The sequence below is a fragment of the Sorex fumeus genome, unplaced genomic scaffold, assembly GCF_029834395.1.
Source record: "Sorex fumeus unplaced genomic scaffold, SorFum_2.1 ptg000010l, whole genome shotgun sequence".
NCBI lineage: Eukaryota > Metazoa > Chordata > Mammalia > Eulipotyphla > Soricidae > Sorex > Sorex fumeus.
The window spans coordinates 36,468,325-36,484,943 of NW_026606067.1; the positions used below are offsets into that span (position 1 = coordinate 36,468,325).

At 43.2% G+C, this 16,619-nt stretch overlaps 1 protein-coding gene across 4 annotated transcripts in view; it reads left to right on the top strand.

Moving 5' to 3' along the window:
- FNDC3B (fibronectin type III domain containing 3B) overlaps nucleotides 1-16,619 on the top strand; it is a 377,218-nt gene that overhangs the window by 340,079 nt on the left and 20,520 nt on the right. For all 4 annotated transcript variants that reach the window (XM_056110627.1, XM_056110630.1, XM_056110628.1 and 1 more), the window contains one exon: nucleotides 9,708-9,920. In XM_056110627.1, the coding sequence (XP_055966602.1) occupies nucleotides 9,708-9,920 (213 nt within the window). The remainder of the gene's footprint in view (nucleotides 1-9,707; nucleotides 9,921-16,619) is intronic.

The following is a 16,619-nucleotide window of genomic DNA, read 5'->3' on the forward strand; positions in this document are numbered from 1 at the left end:
TGCTCTTTGTTGGAAAAATGCAATTGTAATAATTACGGTGAAATACAACATGAGCACTTCCAGGAACTCAGGGTGTCGTTCTGGTTCAGTCAGCTTTTGCTTCACCTTCTCTCCCATAAATTGATTAAAATATAAGAAAACAGTTCATAATGTTCTAGATAAAAGTGAGGAATGAAAACATTCTGAACAAGATGTAAAGTTTGGATAAAGGATGTACGTGTGTGGGTTGAGTAACTTCAACAATTACACACTGTTCTCACATTGAGTTGTTTGTTTTTGTTTTGCCGCATAGAACTGATGACTTCTCTAGCAAAACCTACTGCTGCGCAAAAGGGTTTTTTCCGATGAATCCTTCCTGTGCTTGCACATCTACCTGTTGACTTACTGACCTCCTTTCACCTCTTACATTACAGTGCTCTTAAAAAAACATTTCTCCTTTTTTCTTTTTTTTCTTTTGTGTTTGGGACATACCTGGTGATGCTTGAGTACCAGCCCAGAGAAACATGCAGAACTGGGGATTAAACCAGGACTTTCCACATGGAAGTTATATGCGCCCACATATTAAGTTATCTCTCTAGACCAAAGACATCATTTTTGAGCTTATCTTTGATATTTGATCTTTGATATTTGATCTTTGATCAAAGATGAAATATCTTTGATTTTGAATTTTGGTTAAGATTTGAAAAGAAGAAAAATGTTATTAAACAGATGTAGCTTTCCCTGCACACTTCCAGCCTCCTGGAGTCAGGGGTTTTCCAGCCTGAGATGAGAGCACCAGGTCACCCTCTTCCCCGGGCCAGGGATTTCAACATCTCCTTAGGATTCTATTTGTGAGCAACTCGACTATGTTCCCTTCTATTTCATCAAAACTTCTCTAAATCTAAAGCATACTTGGCCGATCCTGTGCCTTACTGTGGAGCAGAATGGTTCTGAGTGTGAAGATTTTAAAACAGCTCATCAATATCACCTAGAAACTTGGAGAAATGCAAAATGTACCACACTGTACTGCAGATCTACCAAATGAGAAGCCCCGGGGGTGGGGCCCTGAATACTACCTCAGCTCCTGAGATCCTTAAGGAGATTTTGGCATATGTTTAAGTGGCAGAGCTTAACGCAATGCTTCTTAAACTTTTTCGACTTGCACGCTATCACCTGAGAAAAGGAGGCCAGGTGAGCATGGCCAGAAACACCTCAGACTTATTAGGTGATTGACTTTGAATTAGGCTTTGGTCACTGTGCATTCAGAAACCTTCTATTGCTGCCAAATTTTCCGCAGTCCCCACATTCAGTTCCTCCCCCACAGGGTTGCAGCACCCAGATGAAGAAGCTCAGCCCTAGGGCAGTGTTTCCTGAACATTCATATTTATCAGAATCACCTGGAGAGCTTTGGCAAAGAACAGAGCCGTGGACCGTGCCGACACATTATTTTGTCATGTCGTGTCATGTCAGCTTTTCCCACTTAATCATCCTCACTTCAAGCCAGTCTCCACAAGCACGGCCTTTTTTTTTTCTCCTGTGTTTTGGGAGCCATACCCAGCAATACTCAGGGGTTACTCCCAACTCTGCACTCAGAAATTACTCCTGGCAGTGTTCATGGGATCACGTGGGATGCCAGGGATCAAACCCAGTTTAGCTTCATGTGAAGCACACGCCCTACCTGCTGGACTATTGCTGCAGCCCAAATGCAGCTTTTCTAAGCCACCTCCATTCTCTTCAGTGGACAGTTGTTTCTTGATGGGTCTCAAAGGGAGGGATGGCCCTTCCTCAAGAAATGCTTTTGGAAGTTCAGCGTGGAGCAGAATGGTGCCTTTCTTCTCCATGTTGAACAGCTTCTGAGGTCGCTTAAGATTACTTTTTTTTTTTGGGCAACCTCATTCTGTGTCTGACTCATACTGAGCTGGCAAATCACAGAAATTTAAGGTAGATTTGTTTGTTATGCTCTTTTATGTTCTTTTTGCTAGGTGAAATGGGGATGAAAATAACATTTGTTGAGTTCTTATTATATGTCAAACACTCCATTAGCCTGTCCTGAGTGAGTCATAGATCATTCTGACCTAACAACATGAGGTGGACTCTATTAGGAGACATGTTCATAGTGGTCGGGAGCAGCAGCCAATGCCTTGGCTTCTATCCTGGGTCCCTCACTGATTCTCTCGGTGACCTCTGCCTTTCGGTACCCCAGTTTCCTGATCTGTAAAATTGGCATAATAAATCTGCCTACCTATCATAATTTTCAGTGTCTTAGAAAATGTTTCAGACACCAGTCTGGAAGCACAAAGAAAATAAGCACTCAGTTTGTTATCTAGTGATAATATTTGGTGAAGAAAAAAAATGAACTGGAAAACGGGTGTGGCGAGACCGTAGTTAAAAGTTTCTGGGGGAAATCTAACATTCTCCTCTAAGCCACGGAAGACATGGAGGATTTTATATCTGTGAAGGCAGGGTGGATTTTAAGAAAGCAGATCCAATTGCCCAAGACAGAATGGTGGCATGGGGGGCTGAAGTGCTGATGGAATGTTGAGCGGGCTGGAGGGAGGAAGAGACGGACCTGCACCAGTGCAGGGGACCCTTCACAGAGCCTTCCAGAGCTGGACTTGGAACACAACTTTTGCTCCCAAAGAGCTTTCCTGTGTTTGGGGTGCTATTCTGTTTCTTTAGAAATGGTCTACTAAGTATTCACTGCATTAATATATTCCTCTTCTTTGTTAAATGTTAGTTGAGAGGGGCTGGAGCAATAGCACAGCGGGTACGGTGTTTGCCTTGCACACGGCTGACCCAGGTTTGATTCCCAGCATCCCATATGGTCCCCCAAGCACCACCAGGAGTGATTCCTGAGTGTATGAACCAGGAGTAACTCCTGTGAATTGCTGGGTGTGAGCTCCCCCCCCAAAAAAAAAGCCACAAAGTCTCCAATGCAGACGTTACTGGGCCCGCTCGAGCAAATCGATGATCAAAGGGAGGGCCTAGTTGAGAAGGTGAAGTAGGAAAAGCCTCTCTTTTGTTTCTTGATCATTTCCTTATCCCAGGAGGGGGGTGGGGATTGTCTCACTGTCCTTCCCTTGGTGACCCTCAGATGTCCAAAGTCTGGGATGACTAGTCCTGGTTGAGCCAACACCTTCCCAAACTGAGAAATGCTAGATGTGATTCTTTAATATGTATGACATTGACATGTGAGAGTATGTGTATATAAAGTACATTATGGAAGACTATTACCTTCTGAGGATGGAGTGTATTTGATATTTAAGCTTATAACAGGTGGGGCCAGAGCGATAGTACAGTGGGTAGGACACTTACTATACCTGAAGTCAACCTGGTTTTGATCTCCGGGATCCTGTATGGATCCCCTGAACTCACCAGGACTAATTCCTGAGTGTAAGCCAGGAGTAGTTCTTGACTAGTGCTGGGTTTGGCCCAGAAACCAAAAATGAAAAAATAAAAACAGCTATTTTGATAGTAACTTTTCAGTCAAAGTATTGAAAGGCTGTGCCACCTGACTAGATTTAAGCCACACTAGTTGTGTATTTATGAGTATTTTATGAGTATTTGTGTATTTATGAGTATTTCAAGTATGGACACTCGAAGGGATCTTTTACATCAGCCTGACCAAGATGAGAGTTTGCTCGGAGTAACATCGCCTCCCTAAATTGGAAAACAGAAGATTGGCATGTTCCTTCAACTAAAGAGAAAGCCTCTCCGTTTGTGTTTGGTATAAACTTTAAGTAATTTAACAAAATAGGAGAGTGCTATATGCAGTGAATTCTGGGAATTGTTTTTCATTTCAGGGTTTGTTTTGCTCATTTGTCCATGTGTGCTTTCAATGGAACCAGGAAATTACTTTCACACACCACATTTTCCATCTCAAAACAAAGAGAAACTATCTTAGTCCTTGTTCCACTTTCTTGGCCACCTAAGCTTAGTGCTCTTCATATTTTCACCAAAATACAAGGAGCCACTGCCTCGGCTCATTTTAGATACTTGATGGTTGTTTAATTTGAAAAGTTCTTCAATTTGGACAGTCACTTTAACAGAACTAATTAATGTTAACTCTGGTGTAGCAGCTACTGAAAAGGATGCTTTCCTTTGCATATTCACTGACATAAAATGTTTTCTTAAAAATGAAGGATAAATCAAGTGTCTTACAATTTTAGTAGCCGATTTCAGAGCCAAAGGTTGTTCAAATCATGTGAAAATAAATGTGCTGGATGTTCTGGCTTTCATTGGCAAGTGGCAGTTGTTTTTGAAATAGAAGTGTGGTTCAAATTAAAATTGTCTTTTGGTTGAATCTGTGGCCATTTGAAAGCCCATGGTGTGTCAAGAGACTATGTGATGTGAGGGTGCCCGGAGATTTTGAGCTTGTCAGGACAAGGCTCCTACCCAGGTCTGACCTCCATCTGCTGTGTAGCTTATGCAAGCATGCAAGCCTAGCCAAGCTCAGTCATTTTTGTAAAATTGATAACATAATGTCGACCTCACAGAATCATGGTCAATATGATAGATACTGTTGTTTATATCAAATCTGGTCTTCAGCACCTAGCAACAGCCTTGCGATTTAAGTTGAATGATTTAACTTGAGTTTGACTTGAGTTCATTCCCATGTGCGTATGAATTCAAGATCAGAGAGATAGGATGGCAGTTAGAGATCATGCTTTGCATATGGCTGCTTGGTTCCATCTCCTGCACACTATGGTCTACTGAGCATCAGGGGCAATCAGGACACATCTTTAAGTCATAGCATTAAATCACCCACCAGGTTGGCTGGAGAGCACCCCAAGCCTTCTGAACACTGCCTGGGAGACCTTTCCAAAAAGTTTGCTCATGTCTAATAGAAAGAGGAAATACCAGTTTCTTCTGCATATTACCATTGTTAGGACATGGATCGTGATCTCCCTTTAACGACAAAGAGACTCCAGAGACTGCAAACAGCAAGCAAGGTTTATTGTAAGACTGGCTAGCCAGTCTTGAGCCGCCTACACAGACACGCAGGTCTGGCAGGATGGGCAAGACTCCGAACTTCTTCAAAGGGGATCTTATATAGGCCTTCACTGGCCGTTACAGCAGAACCCACGCATTTCATGGCCAATAGATTTGTAACAACATACTTTCTTAACCAATCCATTTAAAAGTACATCACTCCTTAGCCTATAGATTCAAAGATCAGCATTTACGTACGGGCATTGTGGCTAGTGGGTATCTCATAACTCAAACATCTGGTTATCTTCCGTGTCTACCTGGCTCCCCATGATTTACAGCTCAGGACACCTGCATTCTGGGGGGAGGCGGGTAAGGGAAGAGTTACTAGCAGAGGGGCAGATAAGGAAGAGTCAACAGTGGAGGCAAGATTTACATCCCAATTAAGAAGAGTCAACAGTGGAGACAGAATTTACATCTCAGGACTCTACTAGGGAGGGGACAGGATTTACATCTCAAGGCTTTACTAGGGAGGGGGCAGGAAAGGAAGAACTACTAAATTAGCAGAGTTTAGCTCTGGAATTTCCCTCATGGTCCCACCGGACCTTACATGTCCATTGAACAGAGCAGGTTTTCAGTGTTGTGTGTGCTGATCATTAGTGTCACTTTGGTCTATTTCCAGGCTCCTTGTCGCTCTCACTGTAAGAGAACAGTTTTAAAAGAAACCTCTACTGGGGCTGGAGCCATAGCACAGCGGGTAGAGCGTTTGCCTTGCACGCGGCCAACCTGAGTTCAATTCCCAGTATCCCATATGGTCCCCTGAGCACCGCCAGGAGGAAATTGAGTGCAGAGCCAGGAGTAACCCCTGTGCATCCCTGGGTGTGACCCAAAAAAAAAGCCATTACTTAGAGCTTATTGCTGGATCCATGACCCTAATTTAGAAGGATGCACATAGGTGGTATCAGTATCAGCCACTCGTCTTAGAGTGAGGTGGTGGTAATAAAGCAACTACAACAGAGGAAGATATGTGTGTCCAGGCAGTGCCAGTAGTCCTGGATGTCCGCAACACACTTCTTCACCATTGGAGAGAATTGTTGGTCTCAAAGCAAGCCTAAGAGGAATGCCTCCATAAATGGGCACTTGACATAAGTTCACCAAAGTGGTTCTGGCTTCTTGGGTCTTGATGACTTTTTGATGAATTGTCAAATATATTTTTATGCTTCTTATGTCCCTTATCTTAATTATGAAATCCATTTGTAAATGCAGCAAAGATACTGTGCTTTTCTTCTTAGATAAGGAAACCCACTTAAAGGCATTAGGCATTTTTCCAAAGACCACTAAAGTGATGAGCAAGAATCCCAAGAAACCACAATCCTAAGAGTTAAAATGCCATCTTAGTGTTGTCATCAGTTACTGAAGGTGGTGGCAGTGGTGGCATTAGTCATTGTAGTAGTAGTAATAGCAGTGGTGGTGGTGGCGGAAGGAGTTGTAGTGTGAGGCCGTGATTATGTACCTACCCAGTAGTCTTCTGTAGAAGCTCAGAGAATACAGATTTATAGATATAAGGAACCCAGTATAGGGACTAGAGCCATAGCACAGCGGGTAGGGTGTTTGCCTTGCACACAGCAAACCCGGGTTCAATTCCCAGCATCCCATAAGGTCTCCTGCAAAAAACTAAACACGCTGAAGGTTGTGTGTTCACGGGCTCTCTGGACGGCTCTGTCTCACCGCCTGCATTCCGTGCTCTGCTCCTGTGTGTGTGTGGCCTGGATCAGGATGGCTGTTGCCCAAGGGCAGACGAAGGAAGAGACAGGGCCAGGCTGGTTGATCTTAGTAGCAGTTTATTCCAATCCTCTCTTCATTCACTCCAGTCTCTCCTCAGCCTCTCCCCAGCTCTCTTGCCTCTCCAACTCTCTTGTCCTCCAACTCCCTTGCCTCTGGACTAAAACTGCACCCAGTCAGGTAACAAAATCAACATAAGCAAGCCCTTCCTGAGGGCCCACCTAAAAGGTATTCCAAAGCCCTTCGTGACTGCCCAAGGGCAAAATACCTCCCAAGGTGTTTTTCTCCTTTCCTCAGTTTAATAACTATCAACATCTCAATACTAGCTATTTTTGTATGGACACATTAAGAGATAACATTGAGACTTGTAGGGCAGTTCTCCTGGGAACATCTTGCCACAGACTCAGACTACAGTGCTCAGGCCAGATTAATCATTCCTAACCCTAGCAGGATCCAAATCTAGTTATTACATTTGGATCATGACAGCATTTGTCCATGACCAAGCTCTTAATTTATAGTTAAGCATTATGAAGCTTTGGCCCGGTCCATCTCAGTGCCAGGGTAGCACACTTACTGCTTGCCCTGGTTCCATCCAGTCCCTCATCAGGACCCTGATTTGGGGGGGGGGGGGCCTAGGAAGTAAAGGCAGCTGAGGCTTTGGTGAGAGAACAGATGCCCAGGAGGGAAATATCACTGAGAGTCACATTACAAAAGCATAGCATATACTGTCTTCTTGTGTCCATACCAAAAGGACATTGCTCTGAATAAACTATGCAAAGGACTTAGGGAGAAGAGAAAAACAATATTTACAAGTCAACAGAGCACAAAGAAAGAAACTACAAATAAACAGAGAGGAGTGGGAGCACTGTGGTGGGAGCAACCCAATAAACCTAAACTACCTGAGGCTATGCTGGAAAGTCAAAACAGTGTTATCCAACGTAAGGGGTAATTACCGCCAGGGGTAATTCCTGAGTGCATGAGCCAGGAGTAATCCCTGTGCATCACCAGGTATGACCCAAAAAGCAAAAAAAAAGAAAAAAGGAGCCCAGTAACTCCCAAATGGCAGCTATGAAGACATTTTTTTGTGTCTTGACACTTATTTTCTTTTTTAATTAGTTACTTAGTGCGTTGTTGGATACCCCTGCATTGCTCATCTCTGTGCTTGTGGAGGGGAGGTGGGGGGAGCCACTTCCTGCAGAAGTTCTCAGAAGACCATGTGGTATGAAGGACCAAGTCTCCATCCTCCAGCACACAGAGCATGCGTGGCCATTGTGCTCTCTCTCTCTCTCTCTCTCTCTCTCTCTCTCTCTCTCTCTCTCTCACCCTTGATGCTTAAACTTTTAAAACTCTTATAACTTGTGCAGAATTCTAAGCATTTTTATCTTCAGCAGAACCATCTTGAGCAACCTATCTCCTCTCTTCCATTTGTTTAAAATTATGAATTTTAATTCTATTTTTTTAAATTCCTTGACTCTGAGGACATGGTTGGTACATTTATTTAATGTCCTGTAACCCTGGGCATGGCCTATACATTAAGGGTATCGTCATGGCAACCTGCTGGCAGCAGGGGGTGCACAGTGAGCGCTGGTTGAGGACCCTCAGGGGGTTGTCTGGTAAGGCTGGTGGAAAGGACAAGAGAAATAAATGGATAGCTGAAGAGTTAGTTGTTTTCTTTAGCTTGGAGTTCTGCTGGAGAAGCATTGTCTCTATCTCATCTATCTCCCCATGCCCCCTCGTGCCCCGCCCCCCCATTGACCCAGCCCATTGACTCCCAAAATCTGATGTTCAAGCAGCTAAAACTTAACCAGAACAAAGTTTGAAAGGCTTTCTTTAAGAAGGATCTCATGTTAAGTGGAGTAAAGCCAGAAGGACAAGACCAATGCTGGCCGTTCTCACTGATCTGTCGTATTTAGGACAACCTGGGTCATAGGAGGTGTCAAAGGTGTGAAAAACATTGACTCTGCATTACAGAAACAAGATGCCAGAGAAGGAGAGCAATTCAGTAAGAAGAGGAGGCCTGGACATAGTGTTAGGGCAAGAGTCAGTGGCCCCAGGCTCTCTGTATTATAGAGATGAGATGTCTGCATGTGCCTGAACCACAAGACCCAATACTGCTCAAGGTGTGGGACCAGACTACAGCAGTTAAGTTTAAAACTGTATCTGTTGGGGCTGGAGCAATCACACAGCGGGTAGGACGTTTGTCTTGCACACAGCCGACCCAGGTTCGATTTCCAGCATCCCATATGGTCCCCTGAACACCGCCCGGTATAATTCCTGAGTGCAGAACCAGGAGTAACCCCTGTGCTTCGCAGGGTGTGACCCAGAAAGCAAAAAATAATAATAATAATAAAAATAAAACTCTATCTGTCAAAAGAGTGAGTTTGGGAAGTGGGAGGGAACATGGGGTGGTTGTGGAAGGATAGAGTCATGGGGTGGTGGAATGGGAAGTAGGAACATTGTATACCTGAAAATCTGTATAAATAGCTTTGTAAATCAGAGTCTAAATTTAAACAATTTTTTAAATGATGTCTGATGTTACCTCTGACAACAGATCTTTTAAAAGGTTGTAAGCATGCTGGTGCAGTAGTACATTGGGTATGGTATTTGTCTTGTGTGTGGCCGACCTAGGTTCCATTCCCAGCAGCCCCTAATAGTCCCATGAGCACCACTATGAGTGAGCCTGCCCTGAGCACAGAGCCAGGAGTGAGCCCGAAGCAGTGCCAGGTGTTGCACCTGCCCCCTTAGAGGCCTCGCAAGAAGAAGATGTGTAAGAGCCAAGACACTTTGCTAATGTGCTTCTCTTCTTCCGTTCACCCCATCCCTGTTTTCAGAATGGAGGGTATGATCTGTCCCTAAACTACTTAGTTCTCTATTGTCTTAAATGAATTTTTTTCATATTTTTTCCCATGATGACTGTTTTAAGTGCAAATAAGAAATAAGCCCCCACGAAGTCCATTTCAAAGGAGGAACTGCAGAGTCTTAAACCTTCAATGCTTGTGTTTGTTCCCTTTCTCCAGGATCAGAATCCAGGCCATAAATGAAATTGGAGCTGGACCGTTTAGTCAGTTCATTAAAGCAAAAACTCGGCCGTTACCGCCCTTGCCTCCTAGACTCGAATGTGCTGCCGCCGGGCCTCAGAGCCTGAAGTTGAGGTGGGGCGACGGCAACTCCAAGACACACGCTCTAGACGACGTGGTGTACACGCTCCAGCTGGAGGACAGGAACAAAAGGTACGCGGGGCAGGAGGCCTGTGGCTGATGTGGGCTGAAGCTCTGCCTGTGTATTCGCCCTTTGAAACATCCTTCATCTCTGTTGAAAAATCCGCTGCCTTTTCTCCATTCAGAATCTCTCCGCTTCCATTCTCAAGTTCCTGTTTGCTCTCCAGCAGATAATCTATGTGTTTGTTTTTGCTTTCCTAAAGCCAGACGATTCCACCAGAGAAACTGGTCGGATGCCCGTCCACAGCGTAATGATGTTTTATTAGTCACAAGCGTGGAGGGAAATCAGACTCAGAAAGAGACGTCTCCTCTTTAAATATTCAGTGACCATCAGGACAAAACATGTTTACCGATCTGAAATTGCTGTGGTGATGGAGGGGAAGGGATGGGACTCCAAATGTGGCTGATACAGTATCAAATTAACCAGAGCAAATAGGGGCTTCTTTATAAAACCCCACGTCTAGGAAACACGCTTAGCCGCAGAAATCAAATCCAGTCTTGCACATAGTATTTATTTAACTTAGCTTCATTTTCCCTGAAAATAACACATCTAAAGCTAGACAGTCGAATTATATTTAGGAATTGTTCATCTACACAAAAAGTAAAATTTTCTATTAGCACAAATAGAATATTTGTTCTATTTTCCCATGCCAGGCAGAGAAGATAGGCAATTACTGGAAAACCAAGAGAAGCTGGAGAAGCAAACACTTGCTGAAATACAAAGCAAGGGTTGATGTAGAAGTAGCCGCCATGTCCTCTTGGCGTGACATTGTCCCATGTCCATTTATTTTGGGAACTGGTTCTAGTTATCTTCCAAACCCCTGGGCAGCCTCTGTTTCTTCCCCCCCCCCCCCCCCCCATGTAATTCGGACTCTTTTGACCCATTTCATTGTGGCAGTCCTGCCGTGTGAAAGGTTCCGTGTGGGCTGGGCCCACAGTAGCCACCAAGATCCAGGAAATCCAAGTCCAAGTACCTCTCTCCAGGAGCACAAGCATCAATGCTAGTCAATCATCAAATATAAGCACCTTTGCTAAACAGGGCTCCAGGGGCAGGGTAGGAGTCATGCTTTGAGAGTTGGGAGGAAGCAGAAATTATTTGGTTGCACAAGTCAGGAATGACTTTTTGAAGCTGTGGATCCTGATTTGGAGGGACCTAGCAAATCTAACTATTTGGCTGCAAAAGTTGAGAGGGAGGGAGGGAGGGAGGAAGGAAGGAAGGAAGGAAGGAAGGAAGGAAGGAAGGAAGGAAGGAAGGATTGCTTTGTTGGAAACTAGCCCCAGTCTCAAAACCATGGAGTGGGGAAGACTTCTTTGGGCAGGTTCATTGCAGACTGAATTCGTGCTCACCCATGGACCAGACAGTTCTGCTCTGAGTACTTTGCCTTGTTTTCATGAGCTCATGATTTTACTGCCAGGGGTTTCCTCAACTGATTAGAACAGGAATTACAGACTTGGCAGAAATCACAAGAAAGCTAACGTTTGGAGAAGTTTGTAAGCAAGTCTTTGTTTTTGCTCCTGGTCGCTTAACTTCCAGTGGTGGTAGAAAGAGCCTTCCTTGGAGAATATCTTCAGGTTGTACTATTCCAGAAAAAGGGAAACCCAGAACTTTGTTGAAGCTAGTGGCAAACGTGGAATCAATGGCAGTGCCTCCTGACTTTCAGTTCAACTGTCTGCACTCTTGCTTTCAGAAACACGGGGACAGTTAGTCTCTGCCCCACACCAACCTTCCTCGTGTTGCAGTTATTCCCTGTGTCTGGATGGAGAACTGTACAGAGGCAGATTCTCAAGAGTGCCCTGAGCACTCATCCAAATGATTTAAATGTGCCAGACAGAAAATAGTACAGCCTAGTCATCAATATATGTTCTGTCCTAACAACACTAACCAAAAAAAACAAAAACAACCCAAGGCTGACCTTGTTGTTAATCACATAAATGCCTTGAATGCCTTGGCTAAATTTAAATGGCAATTTCAGAAAACTCACCATTAAGGACAGTATTTTTCTTGATTTTATGAGCTGGAGTCCAGATTTATCTTTCTTAAATTAAATTTGTCAGTGTCCTCAGAAACTTATTAAAGTGATGGGAATATAGAGCATAATACATTCTCATTCTCTTTGTAGATTGATATTTCTGGGATTTAATAGGATGAAACCTGACCTAATTTGAGTCTGAAGATGACCTTTCTTAGTAACTTAGAATTCTTGTGAGTTATTGACCCTTTGAGCCAAATCTTCAACTTTGGATCTTGACTCGTGAGAATCAGAGTCTTTGTCAATTCTAGTCTCTTTGAGTTTTTTTGGGTAGTTGCCCCTGATCTGCCCACTTGAACAGTGTCTTCCAGAGTAGTTACTGTCTTTCTTCATCTAATTTGTTACTAGTATAGATTTAAATTATGACTCTTGGAAAAGTTCACATAGCCATTAGCATAGACATTGAATCCAGTAACCACTAATAAATTCTTACGTACATTGCAAAAAAAATTGCTTTATATTATTTTGTTTTTTTTCAGTTGTTTGGGGGTTTTGTCCTGGGATTTAATCCAAAGCTCCATACTTGCAAAGAATGTACTCTATTACCAAACTGCCTCCCTAGCCAAAAACATTAAATACCTTGTTATTAAGGTGAGAAGTAGAGCTAGCAAGAAAAATTTTTTTAATTTCTTTTATTAGTTTATCTCTCTCTTTATTTCATTTGTGAAAACCCTACTCACCCATCACTGTGGGTATTTGAAATTTCCATGTAAATAGAAGGGGTCTCAAAAAGGCATGCAGCTCAAATCCTTGCTGCAAGGTAAATCAACCTAGAATTTCCCTGGATGACTTGGACTTGCCATGGTGGAAGTGTTTTCCTCCTTTATCAGGGCTTATATTTACCTTGTATTCAAGATTTTAACACTCTTGTTCCCAAAGCACTCCTTTACATTACAAGTCTGTTTCTACCTGGGACTTAAATTAAGAACATTCAATCAGCAGTTTCTTCATGAACCTGGTTTTAGCACTAGGTCTTCAGTCTTAGTTTTTTGTGAACTAAGTTTATGTGCTAGGTCTTAGAGGGATATTTGGCCTACCTCTAAGGAGCTTGTCTTTCTCTGGAAACAAATAACATGAAACACTGAGCAGACAGTGCAAAAAAATTATTGAATTTCAAGAGAAAAGCAAAAATTAGATTTGTTTGTCCATAGAGCAATCAAATCTATTCTTAACAGAAACTGTAAGAGTCTTTGGTTTCTGTGTATGCAAGAAAGTGCGTATACACACACACACACACACACACACACACACACTCACACACACACGTGTGTGTATACATATATATTATATACATACATATATATCCAAAGTAAACATTTAATAATGCTGCTTTAACCTAACACAGGGGTCAGAATAACAAGATCAGCACATGCATTTCAATACCGTGGTGCTATGTCAATGATTTTGAATATGGATTCGTCTGTGTTAATGAAACAAAATGTTGTGCTGTCCTAACAGAATTTCAGTTGATGGGGATTCTCATCCTGACCCTGGAGGTCCTGGTATCTGTACATGATTCTGGTGGCTGCACATAGCACTGAGTCCAGAGGAACTTAAATCCCAGCAACACATTTCTGATGGTTTGTCATTCAGATTTAGTCAGACAACCCAAGTACTTCAAAGCAAGCCTCCAGTCAATTGGGAATGGAGGGGGAGGGATCTATTTGAATGGATAATTTCCACTTGCTTTCCATTCACTCAGTCTCTGTGCCTGTGACACTTTATTCAGAAAAAAAAATAGGAGCAGTTTTATAATATGAACAACTTAACTGCTTGTTTACAGATAGAGGACAGGAAACTACCTGAAAAAAAATGCATATATACTTTTCTAGACAAGTAATAGAAATATAAAGGTGGCGTGAGTGTGTAAGCACTAAGGGAGGAGTGAAGTTCTTGGTGCTATTGTAGAACTAACTCCTGCTTACTTTTCATAGAGGAGATTGTGGAGTTCAATGAAATTAAGTGTAAGGCAAACAGTAGTGGGCTCAGCCTGCTAGCGACTTGAAGCATTTGTTTCCTTTGCCTCTGGTCTTGGATTCACTTCATCACCCTTTCGTACACCAAAGGGCAGTTGTGCTTCTTGACCGAGGTATCAAGTCTCTGTTGTGACCCCAGATCCGTCGCTGAGTTTCTGGGTGAACAGAGAAGCATGTCTCTTACTCCTTTTTGCCTTTGTTTCTCCCTCTACAATATAAAGTTCAGAATGCCTACCTCCAGCCCCTGTTTATGGGGGGGAAAAGGATGATTTCAGAAGCATTTTTCTCTGTTCATGGGGAAAAGCATTTTTTTCCTGTTTTGGAGAAAAATATGATTTCAGAAGCACTTTTCTTTATGAAAGGAGCACAAAAGTCAGCCTGCAAGATAAATGAAGTTGCTGGCACAGTCACTTTCAAGCAGAAATGTCAGAGCACTGGACCAGGAAGAGTCCTTGGGGACAGATACCTAACAGGTGGCAGCCCAGATTTAGTCCCTGAGCCTTCACACCCTCTGCTCTCTCAGTGTGATCCCTATTCAAAAACTGACCCTAAAAAATAATAAATAAGTAAAATGTCTAGGCGTTGGCAGACATGAGGCCACTACTTTGTGACTGTAATCTAACCAGAAGTAAGATTTAGACTATATTTTTTCTTAAAGACTTGAAATCAAAGGTTGTAGTTAGATAACAGTTTTCTCAGACTCATAGGCAAGGGTATGGCAAGAGAAGTTGGCAAACGGTGTTTAGAAGACTCTAGGAAAAGCATCCTAGAAGGTAAAATTTGCTGCATATATTTTGAAGCAAAGTAAATGAGTATGCTTTCCCAAGGATCTTAGAATCCCGAGAGATTCTAAGTACCTTTCTTCATATATAAGTACCTCTTTCATATTAATAAGTGAAAGAAAGCATTAAAGCATTATTGCCATTGGTAGCTTTAGTGACATTTGTATTGTTTAGAAAAGTAACAAAGATTCAGCCCATTAACTGCAAAGTATTGTAGCCTGTAAGCCTAATGGTTGGAAACACGGAGTTAAGGAATTCGCTCCTTTTACTCATTAGTCTTTAGGAAATTTTTCTGGCCTTTGGTGCTCAGTGCACAAACTGTGGCTTTCATCAGAACCCAAACCGGATTAGGAAGTGCACCTCCTGCACGATGCAATCTGCATCCCTCCGCCCCTACCCAGAAATCATAGGACTCATGTCCTTAGCAGAGTGAGGGTATATGCGTTCCTGAGTTCCACATGCTCCACGCCCCAAATTCACACACTGCATACACAGACCCAATATCCATGGAGCCCAGGGAAATTAAGGGAAGAGGCCCTGGCATTGTGAGGAAGTATAACCACACTGTGCATATTCCCAACCGTGATCTGCACTACAGGTTTTTGTTTTCTTTGGTTGATTGGTTTTAGAGCCACATCCAGCAGTGCTCAGGGCTTGCTCCTGGGGCTGAGCAAAGAGATTACTCCTGGAGGGCTCAGAGAACCATATGAGGGTGCCGGGAATTAAACGTGGATTGGCCACTTGTAGGACAAGTGCCCTACCCACTGTACTATCTCTTCAGCCACCTGCTCTAGACTTTGAATCTTGCCATTTTCAGCCTTTCCTAGATTCCAAACCATTTTATATCAGTGTGTTAGATCGTTCCAAGAGTTAATATTAACCAGCTGCCTGTAAAGAGCCCAGCGATCGTAAGATATTTACAGGTATTAAATAGACACCTGTGGTACAGTATCTTTTATTTTCTATTTTAAATTTTGTTTTCAGTGGCATAGTACTTTCTTGAATGTTTCTTCCAAAATGAAATGATTTTCAGGAATTGGATTTAAAATTCCTGGAACCAGGCTGATAGCATAGGGACTGAGGGCCCCATGGGACCTAGTTTGATCCCCACACTGCATGTCACCAGATCCTCCGGGGTGTATTCCTGGAGACCCCCAAGTACTGGTGGGTGTGACCCTGGGGGCTCCTAGCAGCATCACATTCTCTGACCCTCACTCTGGACAGTCCCAGCCAGCTGGCCCAGTTCTCATCAAGCATGGTCTTGGGAGCACTGCCTGGGAGACCTCTCCCCTTAGAAATGATTTTCTTCAGATGACTAAATAAAGGAGCATTTTAAGAGGCAGTATGTCGGAGCTGGAGTGATAGCACAGCAGATAGCGCATTTGCCTTGCCCACGGCTGAGCCGGGTTTGATTCCCAGCATCCCATATGGTCCCCTGAGCACTGCCAGGAGTAATTCCTGAGTGCAGAACCAGAAGTAACCCCTGTGCATCACCAGGTGCGACCCAAAAAGGAGAAAAAAAGGCAAGCCAAAAAATTAATAACACTTAACAAACTCTGTACTAGTATACCCTTCCCCCAAAGTTTCTTGAAAATGTCAAAATCCTTTGTCTGCCTACCTAGTTCATATTAAGTAAGAAATATTAGGAAATACTTGGTCTTTTTCTTTAGATCTGAAAATAAAATCGACTGCAGGCAAACTGAATAGTTAGTCCGCATTATCTTGCTCAAGTTCCTAGTGAAGGGAACATACGCCACATACTACCTGAGGACTTCATGCCATTCGGTGTCTGACAGAAAGGCATCATTTTAGGGTGTTTGTCTTGCATATAGCCAACCCGGGTTCAATTCCTCTGTCCCTCTCGGAGAGTTTGGCAAGCTACCAAGAGTATTCCACCCGCACAGCAAAGCCTGGCAAGCTCCC